A 15237-nucleotide genomic window follows, 5' to 3' on the forward strand; every position below is an offset into this window, starting at 1 on the left:
AGTGCATCTTGTAGATGGTACATGCTGCTGCCACTATGCATCTGTGGTGGAGGAAGTGAATGCTTAAGGTGGTGAATGGGGTGCATTGTCTTGGTTGGTGTTGAGCTTCTTGAGAGTTGTTGGAGCTACACTTGTTCACATGCTATTGGGGAAGGTGATGTGAATGATAAGAATACTAAGAGTGCAGGGTGCTGCGATCTCCTTTGAAGCATCCTGGGACATTTTACTACATTGAGGGCACAATTTTAATGTAAGATGTCGTTGATTTTGTGCTTTGGCTTTTAATGAAGTAAGCACGTTTAAGGAATTTAGACTTGTGGTCTGGTACAAAATAATTGGAAGCTTTTGTTGGTGGCAGGTCAGCAGTGGGGAAATGCATTCAGGCATGGGCGGAAGAATCAGGAGATGGTGGGGAGCTGAATCATCAATTTGCTCTCCAAAATATTTAGAAAAGTGCTCACTTAGCTGGGAAACACTCTTGTCATTTGGAACAACAATCAATAAGTGCAGTAGAATGTGATAAGTATAGCAAGTGGGATGCAAGTCAAAGAAAGATGTGGTCAAACTGTATCGTGCTCCGTTTGGCAGTAATTTGTACGATGTCCAGTGTTGTGAGTGAGTCGTTCAAGCGTTGGAGGCAGTAGTAGAGAAAGGCCAGAGGGCTGACCTGAGTATTTGAGGTCTTAGTTAAAGGAAAGAGTGAAGAATTAAGCTTTTAAGACTTGACATGAGGTGATATTACGAAGATGTAAGGGAATGGAAGAGGTAAAATGGGAAAATTACTTTAAAGCGTAGGATAATGGAATATGGACTCAAATTAGTTAAAACTTAAAATATCCCATGTGTCAATCACCAGTGTTTCACATTGATCATCAATGTCTCTTGATGTCTGTTTGTTTATCAATGGTTGCAAGCAAGACTCAGGCTAGGATTTGATCTTCCTCAGCTGCCACTCTGTTGCCTAAAGTTGTCGAATTATGTTATAGAAATCCCTCTCTTGCAAAGCTGCTCAGACAGGTGGCTATTGTACTGTCCTGGGCCAAAATGGCACCTATCATTCTACAAGTATAAAAAGAAAACCTTGAGAAAATGTTATATTGCACAGATTGATCGTGTAATATTGTTATCATGGTATACTGGAGGAGTTATGTTAAAATTGTTTAGAACCTTGATTAAACCACACAGTACTGTGCATAGCTCTGATCTCAATATTATAGAAAGGACGTAGAGGCATTAGAGGAGGTGCAAAAAAGACTTACAATGATGCTACAGTTGAGAGCTTATACTGATCAGGAAAGACTGAACAGAGGAGGCTGTTGGGTGACCTAATAGTGAATTTGTGGCTATGGAAGTGTTTCACCAGGTAGGCATAAAGATGTTTCTACTTGTGGGAGGGGTGGGTGAGTGTGAGGTCAAAATTATGGGTCATAAAGAAAGTTAAAAAACAGGACCTCTAGGGTTGTAATCTCAGGATTACTCCCTGTGCCATGTGCCAGTGAGGCTAGAAATAGGAAGATAGTGCAGCTAAACACGTGGCTGAACAGATGGTGTAGGAGGGAGGGTTTCTGATATCTGGATCAGTGGGATCTCTTCCAGGACAGGTGGGACCTGTACAAGAAGGACGGGTTGCATCTAAACTGGAGGGGCTACAATATCCTGGGGCTGCGAGGTTTGCTAGTGTCATTCGGGAGGGTTTAAACTAGTATGGCAGGGGGGTGGGAACCAGAGCAATAGGTCAGCAGGTGAAATAAAGGACTGGGAACCAGTGAATATGGCCAGTAGGACTAAGAGGAAGGGCAGGCAGGGAGAAATTACTGAACACAGTGGGACTGGGGGTTTGAAATGCATTTTATCAATGCTAGAAGTATAACAGGCAAGGCAGATGAGTTTAGAGCTTGGATTAGTACTTGGGACTATGATGTTATTGCTATTACAGAGACTTGGTTGAAGGATGGACAGAATTGGCAAATAAACGTTCCAGGATTTAGATGCTTCAGGCAGGATAGAGAGAGATGTAGAAGAGGTGGGGGAGTTGCACTGCTGGTTAAGGGGAATATCACAGCTGTACGACAGGAGGACACCTCGGTGGGCTCATGCAGCGAGGCAATATGGGTAGAGCTCCAGAATAGGAAGGGTGCGGTCACAATGTTGGGGGTTTACTATAGGCCTCCCAATTGTCGGCAGGAGATTGTGGAACAGTTATGTAGGCAGATTTTGGAAAGACGTAAAAGCAATAGGGTTGTTGTGGTGGGTGATTTTAACTTTCCCTATATTGACTGGGAATCACTTAGTGCTAGGGGTTTGGATGGTGCAGAATTTGTACGGTGCATCCAGGAGGGCTTTCTGAGACAATATGTAGATAGTCCGACTACAGAATGGGCAATACTGGACCTGGTATTAGGGAATGAACCCAGCCAGGTGGTCGAAGTTTCAGTAGGAGAGCATTTTGGGAAAAGTGAGCATAATTCAGTAAGTTTCAAGGTACTGGTGGATAAGGATAACAGGAGTCCTCGGGTTAAGGTACTTAATTGGGGGAAGGCTAATTATAACAATATTAGGCAGGAACTGAGGAATCCAGACTGGAGGCAGATGTTTGAGGGCAAATCAACAACTGACATGTGGGGGGCTTTCAAATGTCAGTTGATAAGAATTTAGGACCAGCATGTTCCTGCTAGGATGAAGGATAAGCACGGCAAGTTTCAGGAACCTTGGATAATGAAGGATATTGTGAGATTAGTCAAAAAGAAAAGGGAAGCATTCGTAAGGGCTAGAAGGCTGGGAATAGATGAAGCCCGTGGAAAATATAAAGAAAGTAGGAAGAAACTTAAACAAGGAGTCCGGAGGGCTAAAAGGGGTCATGGAAAGTCACTGACAACCAGGATTAAGGAAAATCACAAGGCCTTTTATAGATATGTAAAAAGCAAGAGGGTAGCCAAGAAAAGGGTAGGCCCATTCAGGGACAGAGGTGGGAATCTGTGTGTGGAGCCAGAAGAAATGGGAGAGATACTAAATGAATACTTCTCATCAGTATTCACCAAAGAGAAGGACTTAGCGGTCGATTTGTCTAGGGAAGAGTGTTTGGATAGCCTGGATCATGTTGAGATCAAAAAAGAGGAGGTGTTAGACGTCTTGAAGAATATTAAGGTGGATAAGTCCCCAGGGCCAGATGGGATCTACCCCAGAGTACTGAGGGAGGCAAGGGAGGAGATTGCTGGGGCCTTTACTGAAATCTTTGTATCCTCACTGGCTACGGGTGAGGTCCCAGTGGACTGGAGAATGGCCATTGTTGTTCCAATGTTTAAGAAGGGTAGCAGGGATAATCCAGGAAATTACAGACCAGTGAGCCTTACGTCAGTGGTAGGGAAATTATTGGAGAAGATTCTTCATGACAGGATTTACTACCATTTGGAAGCAAATGGGCGAATTAGTGAGAGGCAGCATGGTTTTGTGAAGGGGAGGTCATGTCTCACTAACTTGATTGAGTTTTTCGAGCAAGTGACAAAGATCATCGACGATGGAAGGGCAGTGGATGTTATATACATGGATTTCAGTAAGGCCTTTGACAAGGTCCCTCATGGCAGACTGGTACAGAAGGTAAAGTCGCACAGGATCAGAGGTGAGCTGGCAAGATGGATACAGAATTGGCTTGGTCATAGAAGACAGAGGGTAGCAGTGGAAGGGTGTTTTTCTGAATGGAGAGCTGTGACTAGTGGAGTTTCGCAGGGATCAGTGTTGGGACCTTTGCTGTTTGTAGTAAATATAAATGATTTTGAGGAAAATGTAACTCGGCTAATTAGTAAGTTTGCAGACGACACTAAGGTTGGAGGAGTTGCAGATAGTGAAGAGGATTGTCAAATGATACAACGGGATATAGATCAGTTGGAGTCTTGGGCAGAGAAATGGCAGATGGAGTTTAATCCGGACAAATGCAAGGTAATGCATTTTGGAAGGTCCAATACAGGCAGGAATTATACAGGAAATGGCAGAACCCTTAAGTGCATCGACAGGCAGAGGGATCTGGATGTACAGGTCCACAGGTCACTGAAAGTGGCAACACAGGTGGATAAGGTGGTCAAGAAGGCATATGGCATGCTTGCCTTCATTGGCAGAGGTATTGAGTATAAAAGCTGGGAAGTCATGCTGCAGCTGTATAGAACCTTGGTTAGGCCACACTTGGAATATTGCGTGCAATTCTGGTCACCACATTACTAGAAGGATGTGGAGATATTGGAGAAGGTGCAGAGGAGGTTTACCAGGATGCTGCCTGGTCTGGAGGTTATTAGCTATGAGGAGAGGTTGGAGAAACTCAGATTGTTCTCACTAGAGCGACGGAGATTGGGGGGCGACTTGATAGAAGTTTACAAAATTAAGAGAGGCATGGACAGAGTAGGTAGTCAGAAGCTTTTTCCCAAGCTTCCACCCAGGGTGGAAGAGTCAATTACTAGGGGACATAGATTTAAGGTGAGAGGAGCAAACTATAGAGGAGATGTGCGGGGCAAGTTTTTTACACAGAGGGTAGTGAGTGTCTGGAATTCGCTGCCAGAGGAGGTGGTGGAAGCAGGTACGATAGTGGTGTTTAAGAGGTAGCTTGACAAATACATGAATAGGATGGGAATAGAGGCATACGGACCCCGGAAGTGCAAAATGTTTTAGTTGACGGGCAATATGATCGGCACAGACTTGGAGGGCCGAAGAGCCTGTTCAAGTGTTGTACTTTTCTTTGTTCTTTGTTCTAAATATAAGCTGGTCACTAATGAAGCCAGCTGAGAATTGAGGAAAAGCTTTTTTAACCAGGAAATGGGGGGAATGTGGAATTTGCTTCCACGTGGAGTTGTTGAGATGAATAGCATAGATGCATTTAAGGGAAAGTTAGTTAAGCAAATGAGGGAGAAAGGACCAGATAGTTATGAAGAGAGGTGGGAAGAGGCTCATTGGGAGCATAAATATCAGCATGGACCAGCTGGGCCGAGTGGCCTGTTTCTTCTTCCTTTTGCGTCTTCCATTTTACTTGGGATCGCACCATGCTGGTTGCTCAGCCATCTCTATTTCCTCCTGACAGTCACCCATTCCTCTTCCAACCCCATTGTGTTTAAGTCTCTCACCGCTGTATCTTTCTATCTGGTATTAGGCCTTCCTCCTCTTCTTCCTGGCAGTCCATCTCCATCAATCACCTCACCACATGTCATCTCGCCACAATAGATGACCATACCATTTCAATGTCTTCTCGGCTGCTTTCTTCAATTCTCCCACTATCTTCACCGGACCAGATCAGCCATGGTTTTATTGAATAGTGGAACTGGCTCGAAGAGCTGAATGGCCCACTTCTGCTCCCATACTCCTATGTTCCGCTGATGTGTTGGTTCCTGTCCTTTCTTGTCACTCTACCCATCCATCTCAGCATCTGCATTTCATTAGTATTCAGACATTGTTCCTATCTTCTTGATGTTGCCCAAGTTTCTGCACTAAATAACAAGGCCAATCTCATGATTGTCTTTTAGATTCTTAAGTGTTATTTCTTTATCGCATAACACTCCGCTGCATTTTTCCAATTACTCCAACCAAAGTTAATCTGCTGCTTAATTTCGATTTGTATATTTCCACCTTTTGCTACCACTGACCGCAGGTACTTAAAACTACTTACTTCCTCCAGCCTTCGCCCATAATCTTTACACCTTCACTCTGATCCTCTTCTCTAGGCTCAAACTAACAGTATGTGAATTGGGTCTTTGGTCTACTGCCTTCCAGCGCTTTTCTCCAATTCTCCAGATACCCCGCCATGTTCTCACCATCCCCACCACATACTCAGTGTCAAACATCATTGACCATGGCACTTGCTGTCTCATTTGCTCAGTTACAACATCCATCAGGAAGGGAAAGCAACTCATTGCTGATCCAACTTTAGCTTTGAAACTCTTACTTTTCCCCCCACACTGCTTCTTACTCTTGTCTGGCACTGCTTGTATTTGAGCTATGCATGTAAAATCACTTTGCCACACAAAGTGATCAATGGGATGAACTCTTGGATAAATTATTGGAGGGAAAAACTTTGGAATCATTTAAGAAGCAACTGTATGCTGGAGCCGATATGGACTGTGATCACCAAATGACCTTCTTTATCTCATCCTTAATTACCCTGTGATTTAAAGTGTGCACCAGGTTACACTGTAATTGTAGACTGTAGCGCACTGCTCTAAGTGACAGATCTGCCCAGAGCAATGTTCAGAAAGCCCTTTTGTATTCCCAGTACTGAGCTCACGTAGTAAAGGCACATCTGTGACACCAACAATGAAGTATGCAGAATGAGTAGGGAGGAATGGGTGGTGTAGGGTCGTGGAAGGAGAGGTGAAGATTTTTGGTAGCGGGCATGATTTTTTTTCAAGCCGATTGCAAGTGTCACTGCAAAGACTGGACTGGGGAAATTCAGTGGTAGATCAACATATTGAATAGGTATAAGTGTTAAGCCGGGTAGACAAGCATGACTGAAAGAATGACAGAAAAGTATTAGAGGGCATATGATGCATGAGGAATGAGCGCAATGACGGACTTTCTTCTAATATATTAATATAGATAAAAAGAAGACCAAGAACAGCGATTGAACTAGCATTTATATATTGCTTCCTTATCAATTACATTTTTTGCAATGTTGGTCAAAGGATAACAGTTGACCAGGAACTCCCCTGCTCTCTTTCAGATAATACTGTGGGACCTTTTAAATCGATCTAAAAGGGTAAAATGGCCTCAGTTTAAAGTGCCATCTGAAAGACAGTACCAACAGCAGTGCCACACTCTCTAAATAGTGCAATAAAATGTTCATTTAGATTATGGAGTAGGGCATAAATGCACAACCTTCTTATTCAGAGGTGAGAGCCAGGTCTATCAAATCTGTGACTTTTATGTCTGGGTTTTGAGATTGAAGCTGGAAATTCTGTAAGCAGACGGGTTGTGGACTCTGGGAAGCAGATGATGCTGTTGGCGAGTTTCTGAATTTTCTCACCCAAATGCGTTAGCATTGTGTATATTAAAAGAAATTGACTTTGGCAAGTTGCCAGTTTTTTAACAGAAGAAAAATGTTTAGATAAATTTCTGGGGAGTGTTCTAATTGTGGCATCCTGTTTTATAAAATGTTCTGGAATACTGCTTTATTATCACTAGCCTATGTTTGTTTTTCAACATGGACATATTAGGACTGGTTTTACAGGCAGCACAGGGAGCGCTGGCCAGGAATTTGAAGGTCTGTTGGGCCCAATTTATTTTTTTAAATCCATGCGTCTAAATGTGCTGAAAACTAGACACTGAGGGTCCTATGAATCCCCAACCAGTGCTGCCTGTGAATAACTATGGGATAAGCCTTTGAACGGATTCAGTATCTCAAGTTGTCTGGAGTTTCATATGGTTAGCGCTGCAGATGCTTCAAAAGGCTGCTGCCACCTGACCTACTGACTGATGTTTTAGATTGAATCGAGTTGATTTTGTGTTAACAGGCTGTCCGTACACCCTTGCTGCCTCATCAGAAACAGGCATTGGCCTGGATGGTTTTGAGGGAGAACAATGCAGATCTGCCTCCATTCTGGGAGCAGAGGAACAACATGTACTATAACTTGCTGACAAACTTTGCAGAGAAGGAGAGACCCGAAAATGTCCATGGAGGGATCTTGGCTGATGACATGGGCTTGGTAACTATCTACCTTTGTCAGTGTAACTTGGGTGACTTGGGGCCTTCACTTTTTTTTTAAAAAAACGAGGTTCAGTTATTATTCTGTACTCAAAATATCAACAAGAGGCAGCAGACTCCTCCCCAGCTGGACAGCAAGTGAGGGGAAGGACACACCACACCCGTAGGCAGAATTGGGAAAAGGAAAAGAGTGAGGAGGAAGATGCAACTTCTGTCCGGAAAGACTGGGGAGAGGAGTGGTGGCACCATACTGAAGGGAAAAGAGTTAAGAGCTCTTGTTTGTTTCTGTCAGGACTTGGTGGTTCCCCTGTGGAATCAAGAGCACTTTCTGTATGGAAAATGAGACACACACGTATTCACCCACAGAGAACCGGAAGCATTTTGTATGAAACTAATCACAAAGGAAGTAATTGTTACAGTCTGCAGCTGAGAAGAGATCAATCTGGTGGGGGAAAAAAATGTAATTGGATAACCAGCACGCAGCCACTCAACAATCTGAAATACACTGCATAGATATCAAACAGGCGGTACGCAATCAGGTTCCCTTTAAGATGCTTTAATACGCAGCAATCTTAAAGGGACTGAACAGTGCAACAAACAGGCTACCCATAACATAGAAAGATTAGACGAAATATTGCAGCCAACATTGTGTGAGACATAGAATTAATTGAGTTCCAAAATGCAGCCTTCAGCCTCCGAAGTTCTAATATTGTTTCTCTCACCGCCACTACAGTATGAGGCTAGTCTCCGTAATATACCTTTTGATCTGGGGGAGTTGCTCTATAGCCTGATCACCACTTATTGATTCACAGATTGCAGTTTACTTCTAACTGGGAGAAAGGCCTTTATTTAAAAAGTTTCCGTGCCTCATTGTGAAATGACTTTTTTGCATTTTTCTAGGGAAAAACACTGTCGACTATTGCTGTCATCCTTACGAATTTTCACCAGGGGAAGCCACTTCCCACTGAAAAATATGCAGAAGTGGTGCTGGAGGAGGTATGAGTTAAAGCAGATGATCTACAATTTGAGTTTTTTTGTATTAAGTACCTTTAATGGGCACTACTGAAGAGGGATTGTTACTACTTTTAGGTGAATAGTTCACTAACTTGTGGTTTGGGCTATTAACCACCAAAGAGTTTTATTAAACAGTAAATAGATCAATGAACAGTAGCAGTGACACAGTGTAGATCTTGCATTCGCTATAAGCTGGTAACGCTCTTCAAATAGGTTGTAGATAACAACATGCCTGTTGTGCTAACAGTGTAAATAATAACCTGTGATATTTTATCTGACTCTTGTCCATTTATTTTTCTCTGGCTTCAGGGAAACTACTCAATTTTGCAAGACAGTTTAAAAATACTTTTCAAAACATGATCAGGACTCAGCAAATTGAATTATATAAACGCAAAGTGATTCCAATCAAACTTGCAAACCAAACCCACCTGACAAGATTTTATTTGCAATGAATAGCTTGGCCACTAACACTAATACTAAGTTGTGAAAGTAGCATTTATTTTTTTTTTAATTCGTTCATGGGATGTGGGTGTCGCTGGCCAGGCCAGCATTAGTTGCCCTAGTTCAGATGACATTTAAGAGTCAACCACACTGCTGTGGGTCTGGCATCAAATGTAGGCCAAACCAGGTAAGACCAGACAACAGATTTCCTTCCCTAAAGGGCACTAGTGAACCAGATGGCTTTTTACAACAATGGTTTCATGGCCATCATTAGACTTTTAATTCCAGATTTTTATTGAATTCAAATTCCACCATCAAGTCCCCAGAGCATTACCTTGGGTCTCTGGATTACTAGTCCAATGACAATATCACTACGCCATTGCCTCCCCTGTAGCAAAAGAATTACAGTATGTATTATGTACAAGATGCACTGCAGCAACTCACCAAGGCTTCTTAGACAGCACCGTCCAAGCCCATGATCGCTACCACCTAGAAGGATGAGGGCAGCAGATGCATGGGAACACCACCACTTGGAAATATATCGCCGATCCTTCACTGTCGCTGGGTCAAAATCCTGAAATTCCCTCCCCAACAGCACTGTGGGTGTACCTATACCACATGGACCGCAGCAGTTCAGCTCACCACCACCTTCTCAAGGGCAATTAGGGATGGGCAATAAAGGCTGGCCTAGTCAGATACATCCACATCCCATGAATGAATTAAAAAAAAAAGCTGGGTGAGTATCAATGGGGTGAAGCTAGTTTTTCACATCATATATACCATGATCGAAATAAGGAAACAAGTACCATTATATGCCATAAAACAAAGTATTTCATTCTTGTCACATTTTGTCTGTAAATAGGAGTATTTTCAAGTAATTTTTCAAGAAAATGTCCTTATAACCGGTTAAGCTGGTGATGTTACCAGATTTCTTTATCATTTAATATGGTTTGATAAACTTTTGCATTTGTGAAAGTGAGGAATATTTGCACTGGGAAATGGCACATTGAGTAAGCAGCAAGTAGACAATTGCGAATCAGGTCAGATATCCCATTGCTTTCCATAACTGACCTCAACCTTCACATGTGAAGACCCCTCCCTATTTGTATCAGTGTGTGTGTGGTATTTTCCACATGGTTTATCCTTTTGATCTCGTGGGATGAGTTACATTTTGCTTAACCCTGGAAGGGAGAAAGGACTTGTCTCATGAATGTGGATTGGACTGGACAATGCTCTAGGCCAATTCCAGCTGCAGTCTCCATCTCAAAGGGCCTGCCCAGCAGCTCCCCATTGGAAAAATCCACTGAGAGGTTAAGGCGATCTTATTTATTCATTATTTCATGGGATACGGTATCACTGGCAAAGCTGGCATTTGTTGCTCATCCCTGATTACCATTGAACTGAGTGGCTTGCTGGGGCATTTAAGAGTCAAACACATTGCTGTAGGTCTGGAGTCACAAGTAGGCTAGACCAGGTAAGGATGGCAGATTCAGCAGGCATTTGTGATTACTTCCCCCCTCCTCACCGTCCAAGGGCCCAAACATTCCTTTCAAGTCTACTGCATTCGCTGCTCCCAATGTGGTCTCCTCTCCATTGGAGAGACCAAACGCAGACTGGGTAACCGTTTTGTGGAACACCTTCGGTCTGTCCGCAAGCATGACCCAGACCTTCCTGTCGCTTGCTATTTCAACCACCCTGCTCTCTTGCCCACATGTCCGTCCTTGGCCTGCTGCAGTGTTCCAGCGAAGCTCAACGCAAACTGGAGGAACAGCACCTCATCTTCCGATTGGGCACTTTACAGCCTTCCGGACTTAACATTGAGTTCAACAACTTCAGATCATGAACTCTCTCCTCCACCCTCACCCCTTTTTGATCCCCTTTTTTCAATATTTATTTTAAAAAAATTTCCCCCACCTATTTCTATTATTATTTTTAAAATTTATTTCTATTCATTGTTTAATCCCCACCTTTTAGCCTATTTTGATCTTTTTTTTCCCCCACACTATCCCCTGCACCCACTAGGGCCGTCTGTCACTTACTCATTCTGTTTTCTACTCTTAATGTCACCATTAGCACCTTCTTTGGCCAGTATCATCACCATCAACACCCCTTCGACCTCTTGTTTATGACATCTTTTGCAGTCTCCCCTTTGCCTCCACCTATCACTGGCCTTCTATCCAGCCCCACCCCCCCCTTAAACAGTATATATTTCACCTCTGAAGAAGAGTCATATGGACTCAACGTTAACTCTGTCTTCCTCTCCATAGATGCTGTCAGACCTTCTGAGTCGTTCCAGCAATTTTTGTTTCAGATTTCCAGTATTTTGCTTTTATCTAAGGATGGCAGATTTCCTTCCTGAAAGGACATTAATGAACCAGATAAATTTTTACGGCACAGTCACCATTACTGAGCCTAGCTTTCAATTCCTGATTCTATTTATTGAATTTAAATTCCACCAGCTGCCGTGGTGGGATTTGAACCTGTCCCTAGAACATTATCCTGTGCTCTGGGTTACTAGTCCAGTGACTTTGCCACTATGCCACCATCTCCCTTTTAATCTAGAAGAGGAGAGCAGTAATTACAGTAAGATGGACCTTGTAGTTGGTTCTTCCAGTCAGAGCACATTGAAGGGTATACAATTCCTGCTTCCAGCAGCACTGATTCCACCCCTCCCCCCGCCCAACCCCCACCAAATTTACCTCCTGCTTGGGAAATCCTTAAAGTTGGAGAATAGAACTTCTGGGAATGAGTGAGGTTTGTCAGTACACTGGTTCCTCTTGTGTGAGAGCAAAATGTTTCCAATTGATTTGTTCCCTGTGGCAGATCAACTACTTGGCACAGTTAGTGGTTTTCAATCAGTGCGTGCCGCTCCTTCAGTTGCGATCTGAGCTGGGATCATGAGAGAACATTCCTGTCAGGGCTTGTTTAGCCCATCTTTCAGAAAACAGCTCTTAAGAAAGGCTCAGCCAAGCCTGCTGGGGCTGAGTGTGATGAACATTTCTGAGTACCCAAAAGTGGCAGACCAGCAAGCAGGAGAGTATTGGACTCGATCCCATACCACATAGCCCTGGACTCACCTACCAGTATTGCCAGATTGAACTCTCACCTGTGTCTGCTTGCTGCTATCTGAATTTTGACCTCCTTGTGTGCAACTGTTATCCCTTCCTGCTCAAATAGAGTTAGAGAATTGGAGAGAGGCGCACATGCAGAATTGAAGGTGAGACACAGTCTGGGAGGGACAGAGAGGAAAACTATTGAACAGGCATGGTTTAATGACTTCCAAAATGTGCGACTTATAGGGAAAAGAATGATTCCTTTCCATCACCACTGTCATTATCACCATTTTATAGTCATTGCACAAGAATGGAGCTCAATCCCCAGAACTTTTCGTGCTCGTTGGCGATAGGTGTGTTTGACAGGGTGAGCGGGCAGTATGGTGAGAAGGCCAGAAATTCGTTTCACAACATCATGAAGCCATTTTGCAATCGTCCACTGTGCCCGTTATTATTGGGCCACATTCCCTGCTATTGGATGTTGGGAACTTTATTGTAATACATCTGCATATCATTATGGTAGTGGTCGTGGGTTTGGAAGGTGCTGTCTAAGGAGCCTTGGTGAGTTCCTGCAGTGCATCTTGTAGATGGTACACACTGCTGCTACTGTGCGTCAGTGGTGGAGGGAGTGAATGTTTGTGGATGTGGTGCCAATCAAATGGGCTGCTTTGTCCTGGATGGTGTCAAGCTTCTTGAGTGTTGTGGGAGCTGCATTCATCCAGGCAAGTGGGGAGTATCCCATCACACTCCTGACTTGTGCCTTGTAGATGGCGGTCAGGCTTTGGGGAGTCAGGAGGTGAGTTACTAGTCACAGAATTCACAGCCTCTGTTCTGCTCTTGTAGCCACAGTATTTATGTGGCTAGTCCATTCAGTTTCTGGTCAATGTAACCCCCAGGATGTTGATAGTGGGGGATTCAGTGATGCTAATGCCATTGAAAGTCAAGGGGCGATGGTTGGATTCTCTCTTGTTTGAGGTGGTCATTGCCTGACACTTGTGTTGCGCAAATGTTACTTGCCACTTGTCAACCCAAGCCAGGTCTTGCTGCATTTGGACATGGACTGCAGCGGTTGAAGAAGGCAGCTCCCCACCACCTCCTCAAGGGTAACTAGGGATGGGCAATAAATGCTGGTCCAGCCAGAGAAGCCCACATCCTGTGAATGAATATTAAAAAAAAGCCCAGCTTGCTGGTATAATTCTCTCACGCTGGATCATCCGAGCAATCACGCTGACGTATTTCACAACTGAACATAAGCGACATGCACCTGGCGAGCTGCACTTCACTTGGGACTTTGTGGTTGTTTGCCTACCTTTCTTCAGGTACCACTCACAGTCATCAGCGCCAGGCTACGCAGACAGCAACACATTGCTTTTAGAGGGGCTCACAGGCAAGTCTTTACTTAACAGACCAACTGTAGGCGAGGGGTGGCTTTTCAACAGCTGCAGGGCTAGGGCTTTCTTGGGGAAGGGGGAGAAGTGACCTCAGGCCAGGGAAGAGGCTGTAGGGCGAGGCTGTACTGGGGAATGGGGCTATCCCAGGGTATGTGTGGGGGCACAAGTTGTTCTGTGCAAGTGACCTCAAGAGGGTGAAGGCTGAGGAGACGGTCTCCAGCAGAGACGAGGCCAGATGGACATGAGGGTGTGTGAGAGAGAGCAAGTGATAATGTCCCTTGAGTGGCAGTGAGGGAGATGCCAGTGAATGTATGACAGGCTTGAGTGAGTGTGAGAGTTGAGTGATGAGACGGTTGCCATACCCTGGCGGCACGGATGAGATCATTCATCCTCTTTCTGCACTCAATGGCCAACCTCTTCTATGCGATGCTGGTACAGACTGCCTCTGTCACGCCTCCCAAGCCAGAGCGGTGACACTGATGGGCCTCCTAGGCATCACTGAATTGGGAGGCTGTGGTCATCCTGCCTTTTGGGGCCGTGTCTTCTGTGCAGCAGCCCTGGGCTGGAAACACCAAGAGGTGTGCGCACGGCTGCACTTTAAATATGGCGCCCGGCATGAGGAACCGGCGAGGTGATGGCGTGGCGGGCAAATCGAAGCATGATTCCTGGAAATGCATGATTAATGAGGCAGGATTGGGATTATACGGCGTGAAAAGCTGCCATTGCGGCCAGTGGGTAAAGTGTTCTTTTTCCCACCCAGCATCGCACTTAGGGCAGAATCGTCCCAGATGTCGATTATGTAATAAAAATGGAATTTAAGTTATTTACACACAATGTCCTTGTTGCTTACAACACACCGATGTAACCCTCTGCTTCAAAAGTTTAGATACCCTGCTATAATTCATTGAACTGTTCAGCTCCCTTATCCTGTTGGGTCGTCTTCAACTTGGTCAAAATATTTCCACACTAACGGATGCAGTGAAACATTCATGCCCGCTGAATCTTAAAATGTTTAATCATACAAATAACGTGTGTTCGCCTCTGACTATTTTAAACCAGTGCACTGATCTTAAAAATTGTTTTCCAATAGCTGCTTCACTGGTTGAGCTCATCCCTTATATATTTGCAGACACTCCTTATTGGAGAAGGTGGATGTGTGACCTGTTTCTAGGCCCCTTAAATGATTGCCCTCAGGCCCTCTTATGTTGTAATACTTCTTCCCTGTCTCCTTTTGCTCTCTGACTGAACTGGGCTCAGCCATTCTGTCTCCCTACGTGGGTTAATTTTCCAGTGCTTTCCTCTCTGGAATTGGGAACTCTATGATGAGAATAAATGGTTCATTGACCTTTTCTTCTCTGATAATACTCTTCTGTGTAGTAATAGATATGTTTACCCTGATATCAATGTAACCGTGTATGTGTGAAGCAGGGATTAAGGGTATATTTACACTATAACAGCGGTGTGAGCATGAACATTTCAGTTTACACCGATGTTGCAGTGTACGTAGACCCTCGATCCCAGACAGAGGTAAACCTGACACTGGATATTTTGGTGGGAGTTAGCTTGGGCCTTCATCACTTTACACAAGTTTAGAATTGATGCAAAACTTAAATGCTTTAAGTTTGTAATGTAAATGTGTCCTAAAACTGTGGTGCTATAATACTTT

General features: G+C 44.1%; 1 protein-coding gene across 1 annotated transcript in view; it reads left to right on the top strand.

Moving 5' to 3' along the window:
* Positions 1-15237, top strand: part of hltf (helicase-like transcription factor) — a 76081-nt gene that overhangs the window by 15516 nt on the left and 45328 nt on the right. Inside the window, exons 7-8 of the mRNA XM_041213388.1 lie at positions 7482-7673; positions 8573-8668. Of these exons, the coding sequence (XP_041069322.1) occupies positions 7482-7673; positions 8573-8668 (288 nt within the window). The remainder of the gene's footprint in view (positions 1-7481; positions 7674-8572; positions 8669-15237) is intronic.

The sequence above is a fragment of the Carcharodon carcharias genome, chromosome 2 (assembly GCF_017639515.1).
Source record: "Carcharodon carcharias isolate sCarCar2 chromosome 2, sCarCar2.pri, whole genome shotgun sequence".
Classification (NCBI taxonomy): domain Eukaryota; kingdom Metazoa; phylum Chordata; class Chondrichthyes; order Lamniformes; family Lamnidae; genus Carcharodon; species Carcharodon carcharias.